At 48.0% G+C, this 12,500-nt stretch overlaps 1 protein-coding gene across 4 annotated transcripts in view; it reads left to right on the forward strand.

Moving 5' to 3' along the window:
• Nucleotides 1-12,500, forward strand: part of LOC143026524 (uncharacterized) — a 223,641-nt gene that overhangs the window by 177,854 nt on the left and 33,287 nt on the right. For all 4 annotated transcript variants that reach the window (XM_076187066.1, XM_076187069.1, XM_076187067.1 and 1 more), the window contains one exon: nucleotides 1,018-11,958. In XM_076187066.1, coding sequence (XP_076043181.1) covers nucleotides 1,018-11,958 — 10,941 coding nt within the window. The remainder of the gene's footprint in view (nucleotides 1-1,017; nucleotides 11,959-12,500) is intronic.

The following is a 12,500-nucleotide window of genomic DNA, read 5'->3' on the forward strand; positions in this document are numbered from 1 at the left end:
ATTCACACCCTCTTTTGACATAGGACATTATAATGACAAGACTCTTTCAAAGTATTTTCCTTTATTACATGTTTCTGCCCTTCCTATCTCCACCACATCCTTCCTCCTTCCCAACCTGTACCTCCTGAATATCTCCTGACAACACCAGAATCATTATGCCAATACCACTATTAGTTTTTCTACACCTTACCTCATTATAGCCAATTCATCACTATCCTCACATCAATGCACTAAGTACGCTTCAATGTCTGAAAATTACAGTATTATCCAACCCATTTGATACCAAAGTACCAGCGCCTGTTTAGGAATTACAACTATCCAGACAGTCACTTTTTCTTTGTATTATAGCTATGAACACTCTTGCCATCAACAACCATTTTGTCATTCAATTTCTCTTACTTGCTCAATCAGTTACATTCCTAAGGAGGTCGCTTGTGATGCTACAAACACGCACCCATTTCTGCCTTTGCACACGCTTTTTATACACCATTTACCTATGTAACTAGAAGTACTTGGTCAAATCACAAGCCACCCACATATCCAGCTTAGACACAAGTTTCCTCACCCTTTTCCTTACTCCCTCTCCTTCAGACGTCCGGACGATCGTCCGAGGGTCCGCCACGACAGCGCTCTTCTCAAACGAAGGTCGCACCATCTCTACACGAAGGCCCCAGGGGGTTCTGACCTCGACTGTAGGTTCCTTTATCAACGACGGTACGACGACAGAATACGTGACTCAGGTTCGAGGCACGGACATCGGCGGTCAATACGCCAAGATCACCTCCACTTCTTCTAGGGTGTTTTATGCTGTCTCCACTGTGAGGAACCGGCCTACCCCGACAGGCTTGGTGTCTTCAGTGGTGCGAACCCGCATTGACGGTGACATATCGACCACATACACAACCGAATACCACCGGACGCACATTGATGGTACTTACGCACAACTTGTGACTACCCTGTCCCAAGTGAACTACCCTTCAAGGTATTCTGATCAACCCATTGTTCCCACCCCTATAGCGGCAGTTGACTTCGTCTTCGCCACCGGTCTGGCTGGAGAACATGAACGCAAGATCCCCATCAAAGGTACCTTCGTCACCGACAACTCGAACCCTGATGCCACCCTTGAATTCAACTACGTGAATGGCGGTTCCTCTTCGGCTCCTCTGCATCCTTCGTCAGTCAGGGACGATGTCGTTATCCTTACTGGCACTCAGGGGCAGTTCATCAAGGAGGGCCCAACACAAGCCACCACCTACAACGTCTTCACCGGCTCTTACGTGAAGGACCTTCGCACCTACCTTTTCTTTTTCGGTAACTCGGTCCTACCTTCAATGGCAAGCACCATGCCTAACCAGCCTGTCACTGCCACGCAAGCTCTCCGACCCGAATTCGTTCTCAAAAAAGGGGACAAATCCAAGATCGTCATAGACATGGAGAAGGACATCGAAGTCATTATGCCGTCGAAGAGTATGAATATCGATGCCACGGTCGCTCCTGCCATGATGATGGGTTCCGGTATGGTAGATGGAAAGATGATGGGAGGTATGTTCATTGAGGGATCGGAAGGATTCGATGTCATGGGCGTACAAAGCCAGGCGGCCAGTTCAACAAGTATGCTCACCATCACCGTGGGACAGCCCATCTCCACAAGGGTGGTAAAAGCTACCAATGTTCAAGAGAAGCCCATGGACGTTACTGTGCTGAGCATGGGAGATAGGAACGAGGCTGTCTTCGACAACGCTGAAAATGAAGTTGATCTCTCGCGTTTGACTGCTCGGAACGCTGACATCGCTGACGGAGAGATAATTGTCGAGGTCAACGATCTGAGGCCAGCGAAGGCACTTCAGATTGACGTACCTACCTTCACGGTGGATCAGCCCAATCAACCTCTTCACGAGATCATCACTGTCGAGAAGAGTGTACAAAAAAGTATTGGGAAGAGTGTCAGCCAAAAGGTATGGCAAGAAAGTGAGAGTCAATCTGTGGAAGAAATCCGAGCCAAATTCAATCTCGACTTTGGAATGGCAGATTCAGATCTTCCCACTGTCACGTACACAGGTTTCGATGACTTCACTACAACAATTGCCGGGACGGTGGTTATCTTCACACCGATTACCGAAACACCCCAGCCTTCGAAGCCAAAAGACTTGATGACTAAGGTTGTTTTGGCAACAAAGACACAGGTCAACACGTCCCCAGTAATCTCGACTTTGGCCCCTCGCCTGGCTAATTCACGAACACCAGATAATGAATTTACGCCATACATTGTCTCAGACAGAGAACCCATAGATACAGATATTGGTTCTTCAACTACGCAGGCTCGTCCCTCAGTTTTCAATACTCACTTTTCAAGTTCTGACAACGATTTTACAAGTTCTAAGGTTCATACACATCCCTCAACCTCAAAAACTCACCCTTCAACTTCTAAAACTGATTCTCCTAGTTCCTCTAGCTCATTTGCTTTTTCAACGGATTCCTCCATCTCAGAAACTCATTCTCCAGCTTCCAAAACTGATACTTCGAGTTTTCTAACTCATCCTTCAACTTTCCTAACTCATTCCATTACAGCTAATGACCAAACACAAACATCACAGAGCCATCATACTACAATAAAAAGTCATCATTCATCAACGTCGGAAAACCACCCCTCCACGTCTCAGAGCCATTCATCAATTTTTGACAACAAGTTTTCTACCTCCAAGGACCATGTTTCAAACTCACAAAGTCCTTTTAATTCTCAAACTGACACCCCTTCTCTCTCTCCCTTCCCAACTTTCGATATTCATTCAACCTCTAAAACTCAGCCCACTTCCTCTCAAACTACTACTTTGAGCGTTTTCAACACTCTCTTTGAGGAGGAGAAGCCTGCGATTGTTGAAAAAGAAACAGACGTAGTCGTCGTTACGGCAGAGGCTGGTCCTATATCATCTCCTATCGAAACTTCCTCGGTCACGAAGGATCAGGAAATAAGTGATCTTCAAACTGAGTCTTTAAAAAAATCTATTGCACCTTATTCCACGGTGGCCACCAAAGTTTTCAACACTGTGGACCTCTATCCGACCGGCCTGGTCTCTTCCATTGACGGAACTATTGTCAATAATGAGATGACCACTCTATTCACAACTCTGGTGATCGGTACATTCATCCAGAGTCAATACGCACAAATAGTCCAGAGCACTTCGAGCATCTTCTACCTCATCTCCAAGTCAGCTACACCTGACCTGCAGCCAACTCGTCCAGTCTCTTTTGAAGTCACGACGACCGCAGCTTTTAGTGGATTCGACGTGACGACTGACTTCCCCGATTATGACTACGAAGACCCACCGACCACCGAGAGCCTTTTCGGCATTCCCTTCGACGAGGTCATTGACAACAACGTAGGAAGGTCAGTGGCATCGAAACCGAATGAACAGACGATTGTGGAGACCAGCGATATGAAAGATAAGGACAAGGATATGAAAGTGACGACACCGTTCTATGATTATGGTGACGATTCCGCCACTTCCGTGGTGGAAGTACAACCCACTACATCCCCTTTCCTGTTCAACGAGGCCACATCTAAGACGGAGGAGAGTGCAAAGACACTTACATTCATTACTACATTCCTGAGGGATGGAACTCCTACAGTGACCTCCAATATTGTACCGGCTTCAACAGAGACCCATGAAACCTCTAGCCCTGGATTTGTGTCCGCTACGATTTCCGCCTCCACATACTTGACTACATACACGACCACCTTTGTGGACGGTTCGACTAAGGTATCAAGTACTATTGCTCCTTTCAGCGAATTATTCCCGAGTGAGGTTACCGACAGGAATATTGCCACGACGACAACAGAGAGGGTGGCGGATGTTACTTTTGTTGAAGCAGCACCAGTAGACCTGCTCGAGGAGGATACGACTGAAGCATTCACAGAATCCGTCACAGAGTCCTCGTCCGAGATGTCCACCGACTTGTCTTTGCAGGATGTGACTGAAGCTCCTCCGGTGCATATCGACTCCTCTCTCGCCCCGAAGGACGAAATATCCACCACGTTCTATCCACGAACCTACTACACCACATATACCTACTTTACCACCTTCTACCATCACGGCACCTCATCCATCGTAAGTAGCCTACAAACCGTGACCAACGTCATCACGGATGCTAAGGAACACGAGATCCACAAGAATCTGACGCCTGTTGTGTCGTCTTACCCCGTCACTTACTACACCACTTACACTTATTGGACAACCTACTTTAAGGAAGGTAAGACGGAGACAGTAAGTTCTGAGCAGACCGTTTCACAGATCGTCACTCCTACCAACGGGATACTACCCACAACTGCTATAGACTTCCAGCCCACCACCACAAAGTCTTCTCCAGGGTTCGAGCTCCTTGGCACTACCATCACCACTACCGCCACAACTACCACGGAGACCACCACCACCTCTGCTCCAGTACTTGAATTTCTACCGACGGTCACCCCCAAAACGTCTCCAACGTTGACGTTCCTCGCCACCACTACCACGTCCTCACCAATACTTGAATTCCTACCCACGACTACCTCTAAACCATTGTTAGAGTTGTCCCCAACTACTTCTAAAGTGTCGCCATTATTTGATCTTTTCCCTACAACAACCGAATCACCGACCACATTTGATTTCCTCCTTCCCACCACTAAGGAGGTTTCATCTCCGGTGCTAGAATTTCTCCCAACGACCACCACTGAGAGAAAATCCACAAATCTCTTTGATCTATTTGGTCCTGCCGACGACACTACTGCCACCTCCATTGGTGTTACCACAAAACCGGCCGTCACCACCTATTACACTACCTACACTTACTACACCTCCTCCTACATCGGTGACTCTACTATTGTTAAGAGCCGTCTCGAAACGGTCACTAACGTTGTGTCTCAGACTGAACCTCCAGCAGTGGAAGCCACTACCATCCCCGAGTTACCGGAAGACACAACAGAATTCCCTGGTTTTGGTGAGGAGCCGGTGACAGTGGATGACTTCATTATCACGGAGGAGACACCTACCCGCAATTACCAGACTGGTTTGTTATCTACTATCCGGGGTAGTACGGTTATGGACGGAACTACGACCATTTTTTCGACTAATGTAATCGGCACAATTATTGACGGTTTGTACGCACAAATCCAGTCCTCTACGAGTCAGATCATTGAGCCCACGATCAAACCCACACTTGACTTTATTTTTGAGCCAAGTCCCTCTCCAGTTAAGGAAGTTGACCCAGCTACAGATATAAGTGTAGTGAGTTTGAATGTAGGACGCATTATTGACGGAGCCACAACAACCTATTATACGTCTAGTCACATCGCCTCGTTCATCGACGGCATCGTTGCCGAGGTGGTGGAGAGTACAACAAGCCTAGATGTCGATCCTTTCAAAGTGGTCCCGACTACCAGCCCTTATCCAACCGGAGTTCTTCGCGAAGTACTTGGCACCATAGTGCACAGCACCTACACAACCTATTATGAGTCGACGATCTTCGGTACATTCCTCGGTGGCACCTACGAAGAGATAACAAGAAGTTCTTCAAGTGTAAAGGGTAGTCCAACAGAGGGGATAGAAATTACAGCAGCATCCACTTTCTTGGAGGATCCCGTTCAGCCTACAGATGTGCTCTTCAACTTCCCAGAAGTTCGTTTTCCAAGGCCCACCTTCACCACCACCACCACCACCCCAACCCTAGAATCCTCATTCGTTGACGTCACGACCGAAACCACTACACCTGTCTTGGCCACTGAAACCATACCAGAGGAGGAGATAACTACTGACATAGTTAGCGAGAATGAAACTGAGGACCCAGAGTCAGAGTTCACCCCGCGAACGGCTCAGAAAAATCGTTTTAGCTTCCCGACAACCCGCAACACGTTCGTACCGCCACGATTCTTCCGTGGCACTACTCGAGACAACACACGCACCAGGCTCGGGTTCCTACCTCCACGAACTACGTTTAACAGACAGAACACCGGAACGAAAGACAACCTAACCCCACCAATTACGGCCACGCCAGAGCTCGGTGAGGAGGAATCATTCGATGAAAAGACGTTCAGAGGGGCCACAACAGCCGCTCGGCCATTCAGGTTTGGTTTCTTTAACTCTCCGACAACACGAACCTTCAACCCCACGACATCACTACGGTTTAACCGATTCAAAAATACAGGGATTCCTGGGTCTACTCGCCGCAATGTCTTTGCAACTCCCGGACTTACTACGACGCAAAAACCAGATGGACCTTTCAGTACCAATAGGTTTGCTAAAACGAAAACAACTCCGCGATTCTTTGAGTCTACTAGACACTTCCAAGAGTCACAGCCGTCTCGAATCTTCCCAACTACTACCTTCCCTTCTAAGGAGACTGAAACCGTAAGTGAAAAGGAAAAAACTAGTGGTTTTAGACCTTTTAACTTTAGGAGGCCCTCAGGCGGAAGAACCCGGTCCGACATACCATTTGCATTTCTCAGCCGTAACACGAATTCGTCAGCATCGTCCTTCGGGGTGAGTCGGTTCTCACCACGTGATGAGGAGGCAGAGGCTTCCACCAATTCCTTTATCGAAGAAAAGCCAATTGACCCAGAGTCTCCTCCACCTTCGCGTTCCAACGGAGGTACTCGACTGACATTATCAGAGCGACGTCGAAATAGATTCCGTCCAAGTCTTCCGTCACGAACTAAATCCTCACCAAAGCGTAACCCCTTGAGCAAGGTCAAACTCGAATCTGAAGGCTCAGAAATCGACCCTATCTTCGTCATTCCGGATGAATCGGATGTCCCAGAATTATTTTTTGGGTTCACACCAATTGAAGAACCTTTGACTAGGAGGAAAAGAGAGGCCAATGAATTTGGTTCACGGACAAGTTCGAGAGGTTCTTCTCGATTTGGAAGAAGCAGAACATCTGCCACATCTCCTGATGAGACCCCTACTTCCAACAGCGATGCAAGGGGATCCACGGCCAGATCAAGTTCCAGAAGCAGATCCAGTCTTCCAATCGTCAGGTCACGTTCATCAAGACGCATCTCTCCATCAGCCCCAGAACGAAGTGGACAATTTACCATTGCTAACCCCCGAAGTCGCACTTCCTCCACTCCACCAGAAAGACGTTCAACAAGCGAATCTTCTCGAGTCAGAAGGCCAAGTGGAACCTCTCGTTCTACTGTCCCAACACGATCCAGAGCGACCAATACAAGGAATTTCGTTCCTATTGGTAACATAAGAGGAAGGGGTCACAGGCGACCCTCTACTGATAACAATTTCAGACCGTCAAGTAAGTTTTCTTCTCGTCCGAGCTCGCCTGTCAGGAGGCCCTCTCCTCCTTCCCGTCCTCGAAGGCCTCCACCACCCCCTCGCCCTGTCGAACGCGAAAAATCCAATCCAATTGCTCAATTTAGAGACCGCGATATCCCAGAGCCCACAACAGAACCACCAAAGATTTTTCCGAGTAATGACGGGTCTTTCATCATCAACGAGGACTTGACAGTGACCAGGGAAGTTCCAGTAAAAGCTACCATTCCCCTCCTGGTCGACGGAGAGACTACTGTGAAGGAAGTTATCACTGCATCCTATCAAACAGAAGTAATCAAAAGTGATCTCATCACACAGACTAATGTTGACGGGCAGACAAAACTGTTCCTTAGTACCGTCGGTAGTGGTGAGATCATCACTACTTACTTCATCGAGCCCATCGAAACTGTTACCACCACATACACTAATACTTTCGTACAAGGAAGAAGAACGTCTGCACCTCATGTTCTTCCATCTACCGCTTATAACATAGTCACACAAACTGAGACTGCATCAAGTACTGACACCAACCAGCTCCTTCAGCTTCTCCTACTGCAGCAACAACAACAAAATCCTCTTCTCGCTGCCCTGGGACTGAACGCCTTAAACACAAACTACCATGTTCACACTGTAACTTACGTTACAACAGTGACTAATTTACACTCTGCAGTACTTCCAGTCATCTTCAGAGGAAGAACAATAGAAACTACTGTAGTGGAATCGATCACAGAGGTGATCACCACAACAGAATTCAGCACAGAAACTAGAGTTGGTGGTCCTTCAGTCTCACCACTTGGAGGAGTAAATCCACTTAACCAGCTGCTACCATTCTTACTCCAAGGACAGCTGCAACAACAGCAACCTCAAGTCCGGCCTACACGTGAATCTCAGCCCGAGGTACTAGCAACAGCTGTTGACCAGCAACTACTTAGAGAACAATTACAGGAGCAGCTATTCCAGCGGCAGCAGGAGAAACTGGACAAACAACGACGTCGGGAGATTCATGAGATTCATCCTGACCCTGTTCCTGCTTTCCACACATCTGTTGTTACCTTGTACTTGTCTGGCAAAAAGCCAGGGGAATACTCCACTGTCCTTTCCACCGTGAGGTTGGAAGGCTCCGAGGGTAGTCGTTACAAACGAGGATCTCTACCGAGTAAGGAAGTTAAGCCTACAATTCTCCCCCTGTATATCGAAACAAACAAAGGACTCTATCAGCTTCCAGAAACTTATGATGCCGAAGATGTAGACTGGTATATTATGTCTGCTATTAACGAAATAGACGTTGAACATATGAACAAAGTCACACCAAGTCTGGAATCCGTCTTGGGTGACCTAGCCACCGTCTACTTAGGCAATTCCGGAGACGATACATTGGGTGTCGTCGATAGCACCTCCAACCCCTCCTATACATCGGAGCATTTTTTATGGGAGGGCCCCGCTGAGTCTGCCCCGCTCAAGCGGAAGGTTCGCAGTGCACAAAGGGGCAATACAAAATTCGGAGATAACTTAGAATCTCATCCTGTCGCGGCACAAGAGGCGAGAAGACTAGATGCAGGTTTAACATTTCAGAACGTAGGAGGCAGGAGGGGTACAGATCGCCTACAAAGTCAGATCGTCAATGAAGAGAAACGACGAATTCAGGCGCCAACAACTTATTATACGACTTTTACCTATTACACAACTCTGGTTGACGACTTAGGGAAAGAGTTTGTCCAGAGCTCAGAGGAAACTGTGACCCAGATCGCAACACAGGCTAATGTTAGAGTTGATGAATTTACCAAAACCCAAGCCCCCTCTGCTACACCTGTAGTTCTTCAAGTCGATGCCACTCAGGGGCATACGATGGAAAAGTTTACTTTGAACGACGCTATTATCCCGGGAAAGCCAAGACCAGTTCCAGACCCGGTCTTCGTTGACCCGCTCCCACCTCACGGACCCGTAGTGAGGTCACCATTCGAAAGACCCTTTGTTCCCGATGGTGAGTCTCAGCTACCACAATCATTTCCTCAGCCCTTACCAGACCGAATCCATTCCTTATCGACCCAAACAGAGGATGAGTACGTAGAAAACGTTGATGACCTGGAAATCTTTAGGGTGGCTGGCCAGAAACCTAGAAGAGTCGTTCTTACTCGTAAACGGCCTATTGGTACAGCTAGTCCCGCTGAAGAAAAGAAGAAAAGAGTCATCGTAACTCGAAGACGTCCCGTGCCTCAACCGGCTGTTCCTGATGAGGAACCACAGGCGACTATATTACACGGAGAACGTCCGACTGCGAGGAGAGTCCAACCAGCAGCGAGGGAGCAAGTTGTGTCCTCTGGAGTTACCGAGCACATCGACTTGAAGAAAATTGGATCACGGTCTCAAGAAGACTCCTCCGGGACTATCCATGATATCACTGAAGACGAAGATCACGAACTCGAAGAACCGACGACCGATAGCGACAATGCACAGGCAAAAAGGAAGAGAGTGACAATCCGCCGCCGTCCAGTCAGCAAAACCCAGACTTCCAGCATCATCAACCAGAGCATTCCTCCACAAGGTGGTGGGAGGAAAGTTGTAGTGACCCGTATGAAGTCCATAGAACCGGCAACAGCTATTGCCCGTCCAGTAGAGGCCTACAAAGGCCTTGTTAGTACCTTTTACACAGCGTATTCCTATCTGTATAGTGTGTACGATAACGAAGTCCCGCAGTCTACCTCCACAAGGGGACTAACCGTTTCGAACGCCGTTGAACCGACAATGGTGGTCGTGCCAGGGAAGTTCACTAGCTCAGGTAAAGATGGTCTATTCACCTATGAACTTGGGGCCTCCACACAAACATTAGGTGAACGAATATATGAAGAACTAACTACAAGAATTTTCCTCATCTCAGTAACACTTGTAGATCTGGAAAATCCTCAGCCAACCATGGAACCTGTTCCTACCTCTCTGCTCGATTCAAAAGTAGTTGCAACTCAATCACCGCAAGAAACAGAGGTGACAGTGGCACAAAATAGAAAAACAAGTCAGTCAGGGCTTCAATCATCAATGGTCGAGTCAGAGGATGATCTCCGATCAGAGACGCCATTCCTTACTACCAGCTCATTAAAAGCCACCCATACGCGCGCTAGGGATCAAATAATTCGTAGTGAGGAGCCACTAGATCCAGGGTCTGGAACAGTACAGGAAGAGGCTCCTGAGGATGTTGTGGAGGAAACACCAGCAGTCACCCCTACGAGACGGACTAATATTCGGAACGGAGGTCGAGGAACTATCCGCTACAATGGCGATAACCGAAGGAGGACTCTGGTTACAGTCACAAAGAAACGCGTCGTCGCCCCTCCCTCTCGCACGATCGAGGACGAGACGGAGCATGTTCTGGACCCTCTAACGCCCGAGAGCGAAACTGTACCTTCACAGGAATCGGAAGTAGAAGAAGAGCTTATTACCCAAGAGAGTCCAGACGCTCCTAGTAAGTCGCGAGGTCGTGGCGTGTCTCCAAAATCAGAGAGACCGCCACTTCCATCAAAGAGACGCCGGCTCGGTGGTCAGCAGCCAAGGAGACCTCCAACGGAGGAGGAGATTGAAACGATTCCTGAAATAACTGTGGATAGTGAAGAGCCTAGACAACCTCCTCCATCCCCCGCCGAGTCTCACACGGAAGATCAGTCGACTACTACCACCGAATCAACAACCGCAGGCAAATCAACGACTACAACCGAATCAACGACCACAACTGAGTCGACCACCACAACCGAATCAACAACCACCACGACCACCACGACCACCACGACCACCACGACCCCAAGACCTACCCGTCCTCCCCGTCCCAGCATCAGAAGGGATGATATACCCATTATCAGGCGTCCTGGTGCTGAGAGACCTCACAGACCACAACCTGCCGAACACCAGCAAGATCAGACGACCCCTACTAACAATTTCCAGCTTAGGTTCACACCCAAACCCGAAGTTGAAAGGCCTAAATCTACGACTCCTGAGCCTGTGTCACCGAAGGATGTATCTGAACCCGACATTGTCAAGGACGAATACGTAGAAGATTATTACTATGATGATTACTTATATGACGAGTACTTCGAAGAGGACTTCGTCGATGATCCAGCGAATAGGGCTGAGGAGGTGCTTGTGGAAACAGAATCCCCACCAACCCCTACGAAGACTGGTCCAGCCGTTGCCAGACCCACCAAGTCCGATATCACGACAAGTACCTTTGATATCATCGAAGCTCTGAAACGCGAGAGGACGAACACCCAGATTGTGATCCCCACAAGAACCACGACTCATTCAGAGCCCCATACCCATACGGATGCAGACCCAACCCCCACTACCACAATCACCTCTCTCCCGCCTAATGTGATATACAGCACTTATGCCACCACCACGCTTCTACCCATACTTGGTGGCGAGCAGTCCATCACTCTCACCATTCTCACTTCTGTACTCACCACCCTCTTGGATTCTGAGCTGCACCTCACAACGGACTCCCCAGAGATCTTCGATTCGGCCCTCTCCAAGGCCGAGGAACCTTCCTTGTCTGTCTTGCCTTCTCTGGCACCCACCAGACCGCCCTTCGACACCACTCCCACCCGCACTTCCCTCCCTGAGGGAGATCTCATAAGCTCTCTCACCGATCTTGATCTTGGAACAGTGAAACCCACTTCCGGTAAGTGAATCCTTTAGCAGAGGAATGTCTCTTACTCCTATATGCTTTGCTCGATCTCTCCATTCAAGCTGGTTTTCAACTGATTATTTCTTTTAATATCCTTGTTCTACTCTATGAAGAAGATATTAACTTTTCACCATCTTGTATACTTATAATATATTAATGTCTGTGGATAGACGATGTCACTCGTTATTAAATGATGTCCTTCATTATCATGAGGTTACTCTTATTTTATTTTGCATTATTTCGTATAGACAGCAAAACCAGAAGGTTTTGTTCAGCTGTAAGGGTTGCCCTCTCAACTCAATCGAAAACGAATGACAGAACTTTGAAAATATATGAACGGGCATCATGATATCCGGGGGAAGAGAGTTACCATCTTTGCTGAACTTGCTGTCTTTCGCTATAAATTCGTTTTCATTCTATTAAGTATTGCTGAGAACTCACTAACCTTTTGTTCAAACTAACGTCAAAACATTCTAGGAATGTAGGAAAAAGACATAATATTACCATTGTCAAGTCCGCTGAGAAAATTTCGTTTG

This window comes from Oratosquilla oratoria, chromosome 6, assembly GCF_046742065.1.
Source record: "Oratosquilla oratoria isolate Oo_2021 chromosome 6, ASM4674206v1, whole genome shotgun sequence".
In the NCBI taxonomy this organism is placed as follows: Eukaryota; Metazoa; Arthropoda; class Malacostraca; order Stomatopoda; family Squillidae; genus Oratosquilla; species Oratosquilla oratoria.